The following is a 17,540-nucleotide window of genomic DNA, read 5'->3' as shown; positions in this document are numbered from 1 at the left end:
CAATTTGAGCGTATCTCTGCTCTGTCACTGTTAGTGATCTAGATGCATATGCAACAGGTCTGAGTGAATTATCCATTTGCTTCTGCAGTAACACTGCTCCAAGCCCGAAAGATGAAGCATCTGTTGAAACTACAGTTGTTGCACTTGGGTTGTAGTGGGTCAACACTGGTGATGTACAGAGTTTCTGCTTTGTTCGATCAAAGGAAGTTTGTTGAGGTTCATTCCAAACCCATATGTTGTCTTTCACTAAAAGATCTCTGAGTGGTTTAGTATCATCTGCAAGATTTGGAAGAAACTTTGCTAACTGGTTCACCATTCCTAAGAAACGTCGAACTTCCGTAACAGATGAAGGTTCCGCCATATCTTGTATAGCGTTGATTTTCGCCGGATCAGCTCGAACACCATGACTGTCGATGATGTGACCAAGGAATCTCACAGAGTTAGTTGAGAAGACGCATTTGTCATTGAGAGTGACTCCAGCTTCCTGTAGTCTCTGTAAGGTTGCTTCTAATCTTGTGTCGTGTTCTGCCTGTGTTGAACCGTAGATCAGTATGTCATCCATCTGACATAAAGTTCCTTCTAATCCTCCCAATATCTGACTCATCCTCTTCTGGAAATGTTCAGGTGCAGATGAAATCCCAAACGGAAGACGATTGAATCTAAACCTTCCAAACGGTGTTATGAAAGTAGTAAGAAGTGACGATTTCTTTGTTAGTTCGATTTGATGAAACCCAGAGTTGGCGTCCAATTTGGTGAAGTATTGAGCACCGCTCAGTTGGCTGATTGTTTGGTCTACAACTGGCATTGAATGATTTTCGCGATGAATTGATTCATTCAATTTGGTCAGATCAACGCAAATTCTAACGGATCCTGAGGCTTTAGGTACAACAACAATACCTGCACACCAGTCCGTAGGTTCGTCAACACGTGAGATTACACCGCTTCTCTCCATGTTCTCGAGTTCTTTCTTCACCTTGGTGAGTAAAGGAAGTGGAACTCTTCTTGGAGTATTCAGAGAAAAAGGCTTCGCTCCCTCCTTAAGCTTAATGTTGTAGGCACCATCCATCTTCCCAAGCCCAATGAACAACTTGGGAAACTTGGTTCTCCAATATTCATTTGGTGATACTCTGTCTTCAATGTTGTGTACCCGCTGAATGAGATTCAAGTCTTTAATTGCAGGTTTACCTATGAGAGGGGAAGCTAGACCTCTTACAACGTACACATCTTGTTTTGATGAACAATCTGTTGATTTCAGGGTTGCTGTGAATTTACCAAGCAATTTCAAAACTGATTTCCCAGCTCCATATAAGATCCTGTTAGATTTCTTGAGGGGTGGAGAATTCATCTCTTTGTAGACAGATTCTGGAATAACAGTTACATCGGCGTCAGTGTCTATTTTGAAAACAACACCTCGCTTGTCGACTAGCAAGTCAATATACCAGGGGTCATCACTGAAACTACTGTGAGGTGAGACATCCTCTACAGATCCAAGAAATGCATAATCACAGTCATTTTCCTCTGTCAGCCCTTCAACATTACTCACTGCATACCGCTTCTTACTTGTTTGTGAGGTATTTGCAGGCTGGTTTCGGCACATAACATCCCAATGTCCCTTTTTCTGACATTTTCTGCAGGTTGAAGATACAGCTGGACAATCTACCTTCCTGTTTTGAGATTTGCCACATCTGTGACATGGTTGAGACTTGTGGTGGTTCTTCCACTTCTTATTCTTGTGATGTTTGAAGTTACCTCCCTTTATCGCCTCAACATTTGCCGTAGCATTTTCCATTTCAGACGCAGTATTTCGGACCACTGGTTGTTGCCTTTTCACAGTTTCAGACTGTCTGGCCATCTTGACAGCTTTTTCAAGGGTTAATTCACCATCCAGCTGTAGTCGTTCAGATAGACCAGTGTCCCTTATTCCAACCACTATCCTGTCACGAATAAGATTATCCTGAAGTGCTCCATATGCACAATGTTCAGCCAGACCATAGAGCGCAGTGATGAAGCTATCTACAGTTTCACCTGGTTCTTGTAGTCTCTTGTTAAACTTGGCTCGTTCGAAGATAACATTTCTTCTAACAGTGAAAAAGTTCTCAAAGTGAGTTTTCACAACGTCAAAATCAGCCACTTGTTGTTCATTAAGTCTAAATGTAGCTAATATGTCTTCTGCCTCTTCCCCCATAGAATAAACAAGCGTGGAAACTTGAAAATTACCATCTTTAGTGTTCAGTCTTGATGCTAATCTAAAGCGAGCAAATCTCTTTATCCATTTTGGCCACTCATCAGGCTGCTTGAAATTGAAACGATCAGGTGGAGACACTTGGAATGTAGCCATGCTTTTTCTGATGAAAATATCCACTGGGATAAATGAACAGCTTCTGTAATCCTTAGTAATTGTGATTGCAAACTAGGATGTGCTTATGACTTCAGTTTATCAGTCAAAATGTTCACTCAAACTAGCATGTGAGTTTAAACATTAGCACTATCACTGGCTATTCACTTCAATTATTTTGGCAAAATGCCAAATTCTAGTCTATCAAAATTGCATTAAATAGCTCACTCAGTCTCTGTAGATTCATATCCGACTTCTGACACCATGCAATATCTAAGATGGAGGCCGGATGGCTTCAGATTAGGTTTATTAAATGAGTTACATGAGGCAGCCATGTTCTTGTCTAGAGGCCATCTTGATCATGACGTCATCATGACATCATCACTCTTTTAGTGACGTCATCAGTTCATGAGTACTATGATGACTGTTGATACTACACATGTAGCACACGAGTGCGTATTATACACGAATAAATGTCTTGTGTACATTGATCGATCGGAAGGGGTGCTAATTAGGATTGTTGACTTGCCAATATATTAGCAAATATCGCAGTGGGTGCTTATTAGAGCGGGGCGCTAATTATGTCGAATATGGTATTTTCCAAAATACAAGAAGAACGGGAAGAGGCTTTTGTCCAGTGAGAGTTAGAATTTTGACTACTTGGCGTGCATTGAAACCTTTCAATTCTTAGAAAATATATCAGATAAATGCTTCATTCACAACACCCAATTTAAATGAAGTAGATGTTTTGGTTCACTCCCATTAACTCACTCCCAAACTCATGCCTAACGATACAGTAAACGTTCATAACGAACACGCTCATAATGAACTGACGGATATATAATGAACTGGTTTTTTGGTGCCAGCCATTTGCTGTATATATGCTTATAACGAACTACGGTTATAACAAAATAGAATAAGTGTTCTCTTTGAGTTCGTTATAACAGTAGTTTACTGTATATCTGAAAGCTGGATTCTGGACCGAGTTCTTCTATATGAATTAATGTAGCAAAATAAGAGATAGGTGCTCCCAACTGGTACAACAGTGGAATTATCATAGATGAGACTTTTCTGCAGATTTTATTACGTCAAGGGACACTTTTGTGAATCATAGTCCACCAGACCCAGCATACTTTCAGAGTGTTTTTTTTTAAAGAAAAAACATTTTCATCCCTGAATTTTAAAATTACGTAGTCTGGACAGGAAGCATGTTGAGGCAATGGCACCCATTCATTTCATGAAATCAGAAAGTGACTGACAGAGTGTTGTTTAATGTCCCATCAATATTATTCAAGATCTATCACAATGACCTATGAATAATTGAGTCTTGACTAGTGGTTGACAGCATGAGCAACCATCCTTGCCACAAACTGTAACCACCTTATTCTCATTTAGTTGGCTGTTACATAGAGAATCTCACCCGAGTGTCTTTTGATATCAAATATATCAACACAAGTTGATAAAAGTGGGAAAACTCCGAGGGTGAGATTTTATTTATCATCTAACATCATTCTTCCAACTTTTTCAGTTTGTAGAAAGTAATAAGCAGTGTCTTAAGTGTAAAAACTACTGCTAACAGCTTCAGTAGCAGAGCCATTAGTGATGTCATTTGATTGTAACGTCATGGTAACCAATGACGTCACAATGGTCTGCAAAGCATTGTGATGCAATTTCATTGCAGCGATATCTACAGTATAGATATGGCTTGATCTCACCCAAGCAATATCTCCTGTGGGAGCCAGTTTTGGATGATAAAAGCATGGGGCATGCTGTATCTCTATTCCATCAAGTACACTACTCCATGGCCTAGTTTCTCCCTAACTGCACACACGGTAATCAGTATAGTGTGTAAAACTGAAACACTGTTTCTGTGTCGTTAGGGTAGTCATTGACTTTTAGATTGATATAAATGATAAAATTTAAACCATCTCATTAAAATCAGATCCATGTTCTCACTGCCGCTAAACAAAGATCTGAGGACATCCCATTACGGGTCACGTCAGAACGACCTTTCGCGAACTTTGGCCGACCACTGAAACAACTAACAAGAAGTCAACATCAGCCAATTAGAAAGCAGCTTTCTCGAACTCCACAGCACTCCTTTCAACCTGGCGACTTTCTTTTCTGACTACGCTTAAAAAATATGTCGACTCAGTTCTCGATTAAAATTTTGAAAAACTGAACAAATGAACATTCCGGAATGTCTTATATATGGCTGCGATTGTATGATAGTGCTTACCACGTACTGTGCAACCCCTCCTGCATTCAAATGTTTATCCCATGGAAGCGAGAAGATAATTTTGACGGGCTCAACTGTCGTACGGAATACCCCATGTTAACGTTTTCGAGGCTGCATGATTAGAAAACACATTCCGACTGTCACTTTCCTGATCTGGTAAGCGATGTTTTGATTGGTCAGATGAAAGGTCGTTCTGACGTGACCCGTAATGAGATGTCCTCAGATCTTTGTTTTAGCGATAGCGAGAACTAAGATCTGATTTTAATGAGATTGAACTTGAACTAGCAGACAAAGAATGTGAGGACAGAAACTAGCTGGAACTGCCACATTGGAAGGACATAGAAGGGACATAACTTGTAACATCCACTGCTGGAGCTATTATCAAGCCACGAAATTCCAGCCTAGTTCGGCAAGGGTGGTAACTGGTCTTTTTTAGTCAGTTAACTCCCTAGCCTCAGGAAGATGATGAATAACAGATGACAGACAGTTCCATGACACATGTTGCACATATCACATTCTTAGCCTGGCTTGTTGATACCCTACTCAAACAATAGAAGCAGAAGAATATAGTACCTTCACTGGATCAAGTCTTGTAAGCTGCTCAGTTCTAGATTCTCGGTGCAAACATTGATCAGTTTGATGATCTTTGATCTTGGAGTTGCCCCAATCCTGTGGGTTGTCATTCTCAGCCCCACAGGAGCTGTCCTGTATGTGGCTTCCTGCGTGGGTTCCTGCAGACCAGAAACAGAAGGTCGTCCACAGCAGGAGGACGCCAAGAGACTGCCTCACAGTCATCGCTGCTCACGTCTCCGGCTTCATTGAATCTCTCCTCTCTGTCCCGTCTAAATATATACTTTCAGTAAGACAGATATCTTGAATACTTATTTAAGAATACAGCAATATTTCAGAAATGAGAATTGAAAATATACTATCGATGACATATTACCGCTTCATTCAAAAACTTGGTAATAGTGGGATAGAAGATAATGGGGAAACTTAACTGAGAAAGCTTACAAGCCAGATTACACAATACATAAGAAAAACATGTATTAAATATACTAAATATACTAGCCCTTGGCATACCTGTAACACTTGGAAGATTGGCTTGGGCATAATTCAGATTAATAAACTCATCTTGGTTATTAAAACAATATTTTCCTAAATTATAAGGGATGATATACACCATATAGTTCAACTCAGCAAAAGCTGAATACTTAATTTCATGAAATCAGAGACAGGTGCTCCCAATAAGCACTGCAGTGTAATTATGTAATTACACAGTCTAGACAGTGAGCAGACTGAGGCCGAGATACAAATTTGTTTGTTTGTTGTTTAATGCTGCACTCAGCAATATTCCAGTTGTATGACGGCAGTTTGTAAATAATCGAGTCTGGATCTGACAATCCAGTGATTGACATCATGAGCATCGATCCACGCAATTGGGATGTGATGACATGCATCAACCAAGTCAGTCGCCTCTTATGACAAGCATAGTCGCCTTTTACAGTAAGCATGGGTTGCTGGAGACCTATTCTAACCTGGATCTTCACAGTCCCGAAGTTCATTGGATGAAATCATATACCCAGGCAGCATTACACAATTGGGCCAACAGTGGGCCAATGCCGCACTAAACATTGCGCCAATGTCGTTTGCCGGCAATGGGCCAATGCTGTTTATCAACGAGGGGGCAGCATTGGCCAATCACTGATTGCCATTTGTCAGCCACCATTGGCCCAATGTTGGCCAAATGCTGGTCCAATATTGGCCCAATGTTGGCAAGTTTAAAATTACCTTTCCTGTCATTTCAAACTATGGTCAGTAGTTCACAGTCATGCATGCGTCTGTGAAGAATTTACGATGATTTCAAAGAAACTCATTAGCAGTGTCACCTCAGTGTTTAAAATTGAATTACAAATTTGATCATGCTGGTGTGAATGAATGGATATTTAAGATTTAAGATTTAAGATGACAACTGAATTTATTACATATTTTTCTATATAGGAATTATCAATTTATTTTCAGTGACTTTAAATGTAGATTGTCAGTTTTTTCTATTTTGTTTGAAAAATACAAAATCTGAATCAAAGGTCTAAGAGATGTAGGAACAGCGGGTCAATCAAAACAAAAGCTATGAACTAAAGAAATTCTGGGTCAGTCTACCACAAAACTGTATAATGCAAATCCAATTCAGGAAGTCCTGCATAGTCAGAAAAATGTAACAAACAACTGGGTGATCCACCTCCTTGTTTATTTACATGTAAATAGCTAATATTTGAATAAATATGCCTCACAGAACATTAATGATGTGAATTTGAACACAGTTATAAAATAAATGTCTCTAGTTTAAAGTTTTCCTAGTCTGGTTCTGCAAGCTACTCTCCACCAGGAATAGCTGGTGCCTTCTTTTGTAAGGACTTTAGGATCCGCTCTTTTCTGCCCCTGTCCCTGTCAGGTGCACAGCGAAACCACAATTTCATCTTCTAAAATTATCTTCTATTTCATTGTTGGTTTTTGGGGCCAGTGGGTTCTTTCTGGTGGCTTCTGCAACATACTTGACAAGATAGAAGCTACTAAAATCGTGTTAATTACTTCACACAAACAGTTCCATGAATATTATTGCTGGTTAATGTACAAGAATTGAGACGTTCGTTTTACACTGAAAGGCTAAAAATAAATGTTACATTGTTTTAAGTTGTTTTCAAAACAGTTTCATGTCTTAGCAATTATCAAGAAACATATTGAGGCGAATTAAGAACGTCTCACCGTGACTGCAGCGGTCATACCCCCGATGACAATAAGTTGTGAGACCTACCGTTTCCGATGTAATAAGCGCCCCTCTCTAACAAGCTCCCACCGCGATATTTGCTAATATATTTGCTAGTGAAGAATCCCAATTAGCACCCCTTCCGATCAATGTACACAAGACTTATTTATTCGTGTATTATACGCACTCGTGTGTTATATGCACCCTTAATTATGGGCAATTAAATTCTGGAAAATATATCTGTCGTGTATAATACGCACAGACTTTTCATTTGTATCATTTCGGATTGTCAGTATATACCACGAAATTTACAATCTTTCAACTGTTTTTTTTCACAAAAATTATATTATAATAAGAGCCCCCTATTTCTAAGTTTGCGATCGTCCTTGGCGCTTATTACGTTGAATATGGAATATGTAAAACATCCTTCATGTAGTTACAATTACATATTCGGATTATGGAGACAGCTTTCATAGAATTTGTAGATAAAATAACAGAACACGAACGAACGAACATTTGAGTTTGAATGAAGTGTTGTTGGGGATTATGAATGAAGTTAAATTAATATAGGTTATCGGTAATATATTTGTTTTCATGAAAATAACATTATTTCACAGTATAGCCTAGCTATTTAGAGTTCAAAGCATATCTGGAGGTATAGAAATATGAAACTATTACATGAGAAACTATTACATTTAAACTACATTCACGGATGTTTACACGAACAAAAGTAGACCAATGTACAGACCACACTTTTTTACTATGGCGCCAGTATATCAGATTTCATGAAATTAATTATCTCATTAATAACTCTTTCTTCGTTCAGATCATTACGGAGATTATACTTATTTTACACCAAAGCGGTTATCTGTTTGGGGGAATCTGTAGATTGATGAAAACATACTTACTGTTGTTGAAATGTGCAAATTCGGACACAAAGATGTCAACAGGAAGAATGACCCACTTGTAGAATGGACTGTAACCGTTAGCATGATCCGCGGTAAAGTGATACACAAACAGTTATTCCTTATTATAATAATGTGAGTTCTCTAAATAATTACCAGAGGGATAAATTTGTTATTTCAGTACTCATGACCAAACAATTTACATATATATATGTTTTTTTCATCCTATAAAAGATGGTATTTAATATCAACTTTGAGTGTTCAGGGCAGATTACTGATAAGAGCGTGGCACTGTAAGGGGCTACTGTCGCCTGGCGAGGGTGTGAGTGGAACCCAGCCGAGTTGTTATCTGGCATTGGCTGGCACACGCTGGCCCGATGATGGGTCAGTGCTGCAAGAGCGATACCGGCACTGGCGATACTGGCAACGCTTAGCCAGCATTGGCCCATTTGTGTAATGCTGCCTGGGTATAGTGACTGATCATGAGAGAGTTTTGTTTAATGTCACGTCTATATTATTCAAGATGTATCACAACGACTTGTAAATAATTGAGTCTGGACCAATGGTTGACAGCATGAGCACCAATCCTTGACACACTGACAACCAAGCCACAAGCTGTAACCACCTTATTCTCATTTAGTAAAGAGTGAGTAGGTATGGTTTTACGCCGCTTTTAGCAATATTCCAGCAATATTACGGCGGGGGAAACCAGAAATGGGCTTCACACATTGTACCTATGTTGGGAATGGAACCCAGGTCCTCGGCGTGACAAGCGAAAGCTTTAACCACTAGGCTACCAGACCTCCCCTGCATTTAGTTAAGAATAAGAATACTGATGCTGATACTAAACAGAACACATCCTGTCAGTGAAACAAGAAGAGAACAGTCCCTCTCGCAATAAATCTTAATGACAAGCTTGGCTTTAAACAACAAACAAACAGACATGAACATATATCGCATGTCGTAATAATAGAAATGACAGCTGTGCACATACATCATAAATGGTTTATTTGTTATGACTCATGTCTGTGACACATTAACTTTTAACAAGAATAATAACTTTGACGCACAGACAATTATCAGGTCATTAAAAATTCATTATAAATTCATTATAGCAAAAGATTCACCACCAGTATCGAATCAAAATCTCACCAATAATCGCACTTATAGATCAGAGGTCTCTGTATATATATATATCTATTATCAGCTGATGTTGCTGATGTAAGGACGAGTGCCCATGAAACCTTGAACACTAACCTTAACGACCGCGTGAAAGTGTCTGCGTCAGTGTGAAAGCAGGGACGTCATCATACGTGTACGTGCGACGTGTACCACAGATTCGATCTTTCACTCGACTTCAATGTCGGGAAGCATTTGGCCCAAGTTTACAGATCCCTGCAATGGGAATGTTATCGATTATAGCCTCACGGCACAGGCGGGTCAGTGTGACATTACTCTACCGAATACCGCTGAACTTTCCCTGGCTGTCTAGAGTCGAGCGATGTGTAACAGCCGTGATGCTGCAGCCACCTTGAACTGTCACCGGTGGGCTTAAGACAACACGTGTCGTTGTTTACAAAGGGAGATAACTCTCGTTTGTGACAGTCCAGCTGTTGACAATGTCACTGAGAAAGTAAGCGGCGGTAAAATCTGGTAAATAGTGCAGGAAATCCATTTCAAATTAAAAATACACATTAAAAACCATTTTAGTAAGTTTAATATTTATTGATATTTGATATGACCGATGTTTGATGGGTCTATTTATGAAGACGAAGGACAAATCCTAACCCTGCCTATGATCTCTCATTAGATTATCGGTATGGGCGTTTTCTTTCTGCTTATCTGTTTCATTAAAGATGTTGGATTTGTGACAACCTGACAAAATAAGATGTGAGACATCAGCTTGCTAGTTTAGTGTGTCACCGGGCGGTGGGGGAGTGTATGGTTAAAGCGCTCGCTCATCTCTCACGTCGAAAATATTTTGGATGGCATGTAATTTCTGTACGACCGTTTCGACTTCATATTATTGAGTTTTCGAATGTACGACCATTTTACATATACAGTAAACTACGGTTATAACGAACACGCTTATAACGAACTGATGGATATAACGAACTCATTTTTTTGGTCCCGACTATTTGCTGTAGTTATGCTGTGTATATGCTTATAACGAACTACCGTTATAACGAACTAAAATTAGTAGTCCCTTTGAGTTCGTTATAACCGTACTTAACGGTATTTCGTCTTCATGGTATCCAGTTTTCGATTGCACAAACCTTTCACACCTATTTCGTCTTCATAGTACCCAGTTTTTAAATTAACGACCATTTCCCATATATTTCGTCTTCGTATTCTCCAGTTTTCTATTTTACAACCATATTTCTTTCTTCACATTATCCAGTTTTCGATTGTACGACAATTTCTCATTTATATTTCGTCTTCACATTCTCCAACATTTCAATTGTACGACCATTCAATTTTCCCTGTATATTCTGCAGTATGTCCAACCTAGGGCCATTTCAAAGTTATTTATCCTGAAATCTTGTGCAAGAAAGGTTTACGTTGTTTAGGCAAGCTTACAGTTGACAAGAGGGAAACATGGCCTTGAGCTTCATTTATTTCTACTGGAGTCTTCTGGGTTATACATTGTTAGACTAGACGCGTAGTTAACAGGTAAGGGAGGTATTTACTGCTAACTGGATCTACCTGTGTTACTGGAGTTACTTATGGCGGCCATATATCACTAAGGTTGCTCCATGGAATGGTATATTTGGGATGAGGTGATGAATGGTGTTTGACGTCGGAGATAGAAAGTTGCAGGTTTATCACGGCTGTAAGTCAAGTCCGGACCAACAAAACCAAAGATTGATAGCGTGAACAACGATCCAACGAGCCCCCGGAGAAGCAGCAGGGTCAAAACATAAAGCTATCTCGAGATTGTATATTGAAAATGAAATGCCAACAAAACAGCCTATAAAAGAGTCAAGTCTTCATTTATGTGCTTTGCCCCCATGACAACGCATTAAGACGTACGATTGCCGTCAGCAATATCCCAGCATGACATAAATTGAATCTTGGCCAGTCAAACATGCGGTTGATATAATGAGCACCGTACAACGTCGTGTGGGTACTATGGAACGCTGTTTCTAGGATCGTCAGCACCATACCCGTGCCAGTCGCTTTCATCAAAGTGGTGAACGTCTGAAACCTGCTCCACTTCGGGATTTTCTTCCACATCATACTGATACCTAGTTATATGACTGAAATACTGTACAAAGCGGCGCTAAAGACAAACTCGCACGCTCACTCACTCACTCACTCTCACGACAAACTGGAGCCCAAGCCTAACCTCGGATCGATAATATTAATAATGTTTTATTACAACCATGTAGTGACGGTAACACCCTCAACTCCCCCACTCTCCCCCCGAGGACCAGAGGAGAGATACGTGTGTTTGCATGCAATATAGCTACATTTCATTGATTCGAATAAATAAATACCCAGGGTATAAGAAGATCATAATCTGTACAGTCCTCTGAAGCTAAATGCACATCCGATGCAGGAGTAATGATTGACTGCGTCAAGGCGTGGCGTATTTGACAGTACATCTCTGTATTTGTTCATTCCACCCATGGATGTTTGATATACGTGATATTCCTGGATTTTAAATCCCAATAGCTCCGCTATGTGACCAAGGGTAGATGAAAACAGGGTGCTGAGTGTTTTTATTACCGATTCGGGAGGGTGTTTTTCTTTGGTGTATATAGCAACCGGTATTTACGCATCTAGAGATGACAGGTCTTTGAAAGGGGACTTTGTCAGGTGCGCACTTTTCTGCAACGTTCTAGACATCATCATCATCATCATCATCATTATCGTCGTCGTCATCATCATCATCATCATCATAAAAATATTTCGAATGTCATGCTTGTATCCCAAGTACCAAGTGGTCCGACTCCCCTTCGTTCTTGGTGCCTTAGATTTGGTACCTCCCGGGTTTGCTGCCAGGAATACAGTCCTTCTGGCAATCTTGGTAATGCAGAAAGCTAAATGTGTTAGGGAGTCTTCACATTCCCCAAAAAGTTCTTGGTGGGTTTGACAAGGCAGCGCTTCCAGGGAGAAGTCCCATTCCCTATCTTGGCGGCGTGCAGAGGGGGCAAGGGCCCTGAGCTGATGATGAGCCTAACCAACCTGACTGTGAAAATTAAAAATATATAAATAAATATTATGATAAGCCCATTTATGACGCGCCAAGTTCCACTCCTAGTAAATGCTCATTGCACAACATTATTATTACCCTTTGTCAATGGATCAGTGTGCACTCGATTTTCATTCTCGGCTCCCTGGGGAGTATACAACCAAAGCTGCATGTGAAGCAGGTGGCAGGTTAACATGCACATAACCAGTGTCACTGGCACTGTCTCTGTATAATTCGACTACTCATTAACTGTTAGCTTGATATTCATCTTACAATTCAAGCAGGTACACCAGGGCCCACTTGCACAAAGCGATCTTAGCGCTAAGATGATCGCAACTCACACACTTTAACATTGGCTTACAAAAGTCGTAGCACTAAGATCGATTTGTGCAAGTGGGCCCAAGCGGTGTTTGAGGAACTTGAATCAAATTCGCTGGTTAATCCTCATTCATGACCAACTCGTGTTATTCCGGGACAAGCCGTATAGCGACTCGTGCCCCTCTCGTGGCCATTTTTGCGACTGGGTTCCGTCTTAGCGCAAACGGGCATACCCAAAACAATTGTCAACTCGTTGCGTAATGTTTCACATATATGTGATTGTCCCCATATATTATATATATTTCAGATGCAATTAAAAGCACATCGGGACATGCGGATTTATACAATATGATTGACCACATTTAACTGTGTCTTGGGTATATTTTTAGATGCAAGACATATGTAAAATCATAAATTGTTTCTTAGGGATTCCTTGACGAAGAACTTGAAATCATACGCGCATTCTGATTGGTTTGTCGTATTTTCGCACATAACATTCATCGATAGGGGGACGAGTCTTCTTGCAGGTTACGGAAAGGGGCGAGTGGTGACGAATGGTTCATCCTGTTCGCCCGAGACTCTTTTGGAAACAAAGTCATATTCCACGTCACTAGAAAGATGATACGACAAACACATGTTTTAAAAATAATATTTATTATGCCGTAACAATGTATACATCGCATCAAAATATAATGGGGCAGTCATGGATCAATCATTGCCGAAACCCCATTTACAAGGTGTTCGAGAAGGGAGCTAACTCCGCTGCCAAATCGTCAGGGCAAGGTGGGCACACATTCGAAACTTCCGGAGACATCACATCAACGCATTCATTCAGCACCACTCGGCCCTTTCCGTAACCCGTAAGACGTTTGGTTTGTTGGCGCGAGTTGCTCGCGACTGCAATTCATTGTGATTTGTCAATACGTGTATATATACTGATGGTAACAAGTTAAGCACTATGAAATCTCGCCAGATGGCCTCGTCGTGGAGTGAGTGAGTGAATGTGGATTTCAACCACAGTTTGTATTAAAGCTACATCACGATGCCCAGTAATATGATCGAGGTTTGACCAATAGTCTGATATTACCATGAACCGGCCAGCAACAGGGCCAATGGGGCTTAATATTTCAAACAGTCAATATTCACATCAATATACAACAGTCAATATACACGATCACGCCGATCTATATAATCGTTATAATCTTGAGTTCGTTGTCTTCAGTGGACATAACAACTACCTCTATTGATAAAACTGTCCACTTCGCCTTCCAAATCAAGAGAATCGAAGAAATGAGCATTCGATATACGGACAATATATCACTCACATCATTATAGGTCATCTTTGGCCTTCGACCCGCCGCTGAGACATCAACATCTGCATAGAGAAAAGATCAACACGTTTTCTTCAATATGCGGGTCTTATTCCATAATTCAAATGAAATATTAATCAGATCCATTTGATATCAACACAACTACAAATATTGTTAATCAAGAAATGTACAACTGCACGTCATCACGACCCCACATGTTTAATAGAAAACCACATTTATTGTCCAAAACTGCATGTATGTGCGCGGTGGAGGCTTTGTGGTCATTCATCCGGGGTTCGATCTTCTGCACTCACTCACTCACTCACTCACTCACTCACTCACTCACTCACACACACACACACACACACACTGGGGCTCACTCACTCACTCACCCACCCACTCACTCACTGGATGTCACTATATTCGCGAACACATGGTGTCATTACTGATTTTCAGGGGGCGGTTGGGTAGCCTAGTGGTTAAAGCATTCGCTCGTCACGCCGAAGACCCGGGTTCGATTCCCGACATGGGTACAATTTGTGAAGCCCATTTCTGGTGTCCCCCGCCGTGATATTGCTGGAATATTGCTAAAAGCTCAATCACAATCAATACTGACTTTCAGTGATCCATTAATATTCATTCCATCACAATTACGCCCAATGGAATCTACGTCGGTAGATAATTGAGACTGAATACACTCCGGCGCTGACGTTTTGAATTCGACTATACCAACTTTGAATTCCATGCATGGGCAATGTTTGTTGTGTGGAAAAGGCTTTCCGGGTCATCATAATGGACTAGTAAACAGTGTTACTATAGAAATAGGGTCATTATTTCTTCATAACACCCGGAGGGATGGATAAATACAACAGAGCCGGAGTTTTCAGTGACTCGCTATATATAGAAAATAACAATGGCGACCTCAATGTATTCACTCTCTGTAGATCCTTCTCCCGAGACCTTGTCAATAATAAGATAGTGATGGTCATCGCACTGATATAACCTCTCTGTTCAACAGACCTTTTCCGTTGATATGGCAACATGGTTTAACGTTATCACAATAACTAGATGTATTACGAATTAAATGCCGATGTTCGGCAATATTTGAAAAGACAGCTATAGCAAACCTTATACCAACATTATTTGTCACGAGTCTCTCTCTATATATTTTCAACTATAAAATGATTTGCATAAATGTCAAAGGAGGATATGCATGTAGGTAATAATGTTCATAATTTGATATCTTACGCGGGTCCGACACATTTGGGAGATTTAGCTTAATCAGTCAAATCAGCTCTAACTAAAGAAAGTCAATTACCAAAGACAAACATGATCCGGGGTAGAATAGGTCTTCAGCAACCCATGCTTGCCATAAAGCGCGACTATGCTTGTCGTAAGAGGCGACTAACGGAATCGGGTGGTCAGGCTCTCTGACTTGGTTGATGCATGTCATCGTTTCCTAATTGCGTGGATCGAATATTGGAGTGCGGCGTTAAACAGCAAACAAACAAAAGCAAACAACTGTAATTAGCGATAAGGAAACAGACATCGTTTGAAGTTTCTCCCTATCATCACAATGTCCTTTTAGCCGATGAAAGTGAAAACCGTAACCCCCCGAATAAACGTCCTGTGAAAGGTTTTGTTCCATGAAAACTTGGGAAACATTGAGAAGAGGCAGTTGAAAATAATGTTAGAATAGAACGACAACGCTAGAGAATAATCTATCTAGGTTAACTGCCGAAATTATGCCATTTGGTGTAAAAAGCAAAATAGTTTTGAAAACCGTATACATGAATCACTGAAAATCACCTGGTGTCCCGCTCTACCGGTAGCACCCGCCACTCACAATTTGACTAAAAAAAGTAAGTGTTTGTTGCCTAAGGCCGCACAGGAGCACTCCTGATATACGACGGTATTTAAATATAGCACCAAGGCACTGTAGCTCACTATGAACATTCAAGGTGTACTGAATGTTATAATGTGTCAGCCATCAAGTAAGGAGATCGCCGTGAAAATCCGAGTTAGAATAGGTCTTCACAACCCATGCTTGCTGTAAAAGCCGACTATGCTGTGTAAGTGGTGACTAACGGGATCGGGTGGTCAGGCTGCTGACTTGGTTGATGCATGTCATCGTATCCCAACTGCGTGGATCGATGCTCATGATGTCAAGCACTGGATTGTCTGGTCCAGACTCGATTATTTACACAGACCGCCGTCATATTATAGTTGGAATATTGCTCCGTGCGGCGTTAAACAACAAACAAACACTATTTTGATAGTGATTCATAAACACATGCTTATGATATCATCGGTCTCGTACACTGGACTTTGTTTATGATTACGGAAATGGTTTTGTGGCTGTATATTTGTAATGTCTTTTTATATGAGATGATATCAATGTAAAAATGGGGCGGTCGGGTAGCCTAGTGGTTAAAGCGTTCTCCCGTCACGCCGCAGACCCGGGTTCGAATCCCGACACGGGTACAATGTGTGAAGCCCATTTCCGTGTGATATTGCTGGAATATTGCTAAAAGCGGCGTAAAATCATACTCTTTCACTATAAAGTAAAATATAAATCATTAACATCGTATTGTTATCATTAATGGAAACTATCTTCGTATTTTGGTACAGCAGGGTTTTTTATTTAAATTTAAATGCAATCATTATATCTGAATTTCATTATGACCAAATCAATTTGTATGACCAAATCTGAATATTGACTTTCAGCTACCTAGACCTTGTGGTGTATGCAGAGCATTTTAAAGAGATTTCTCAATTTAAGTTGCTTTCGCATTTTCCTAAAAAGTACATACTTTTTTTTGTTTTAATGCCACAAACAAATCTAAATCCCATTAACTGAGTGATTTCTCAAGGACTATGTTATGGGTCTTGATAGATAATAATTAACTGTATCGTATTCAATGAGTAATCGTGGCTTTTAGAATTAATTACTTACATCGGCAATTAATTAACCATACTTGACTGAACAAAAGCCCTTAAACTTTTAATGTGTGCTATGTATTCTTTTACAATGATGGCTTTAAAATGAAAGCGATCGATGATGGGACGAAATCACCAGAAACGTTTGTACTTTCCTGTGGTATATTCATTACAAAAAGCCTGATCGAAAATGTATTGTCAATTATGTTATGGCAATAAGTCTAGATTCCATTTAGGTCAGACTTTTCTAATTGGTTTACGGATCCCATCGATCCTAAAAATGTGAAAAGTGAAAAAAAATATTTTTTTCCACCGAATGCCACCTTATGTGTTCAGACAAAAACGTTTGCGCATGCAGTACATTCATGAGTGAGTGAGTGTGTATGGTTAGACGCCGCTTTTAGCAATATTCCAGCAATATCACGACGGGGGACACCAGACATGGGCTTCACACATTTTTTTTTAAATATCTGTGGTATATTTGTAGCTGTGGGTGACAAAATATCTAATCTCGATACGAAATCCCAGACA

At 40.0% G+C, this 17,540-nt stretch overlaps 1 protein-coding gene across 2 annotated transcripts in view; it reads right to left on the bottom strand.

Annotated features, from left to right (window-relative positions):
• The window catches only part of LOC124143522 (transmembrane prolyl 4-hydroxylase-like), a 28,961-nt gene extending 19,152 nt beyond the window's left edge, over positions 1–9,809 (bottom strand). The window contains exons 1-2 of one of the 2 annotated variants that reach the window (XM_046512559.2): positions 9,501–9,809; positions 5,148–5,416 (exon numbers count right to left, since the gene is read on the bottom strand). In XM_046512559.2, the coding sequence (XP_046368515.2) occupies positions 5,148–5,369 (222 nt within the window). In that variant the 5' untranslated portion in view covers positions 5,370–5,416; positions 9,501–9,809. Of the gene's footprint in view, positions 1–5,147; positions 5,417–8,246; positions 8,306–9,500 lie in introns of those variants that run through there. The other variant, XM_048397442.1, reaches the window with a different exon arrangement.
• Positions 9,810–17,540: the final 7,731 nt, after the last annotated feature.

Source organism: Haliotis rufescens, unplaced genomic scaffold, assembly GCF_023055435.1.
Source record: "Haliotis rufescens isolate VD_foot unplaced genomic scaffold, xgHalRufe1.0.p SCAF_17, whole genome shotgun sequence".
Lineage (NCBI taxonomy): Eukaryota > Metazoa > Mollusca > Gastropoda > Lepetellida > Haliotidae > Haliotis > Haliotis rufescens.
This window is presented reverse-complemented; position numbering and strand designations above follow the sequence as displayed.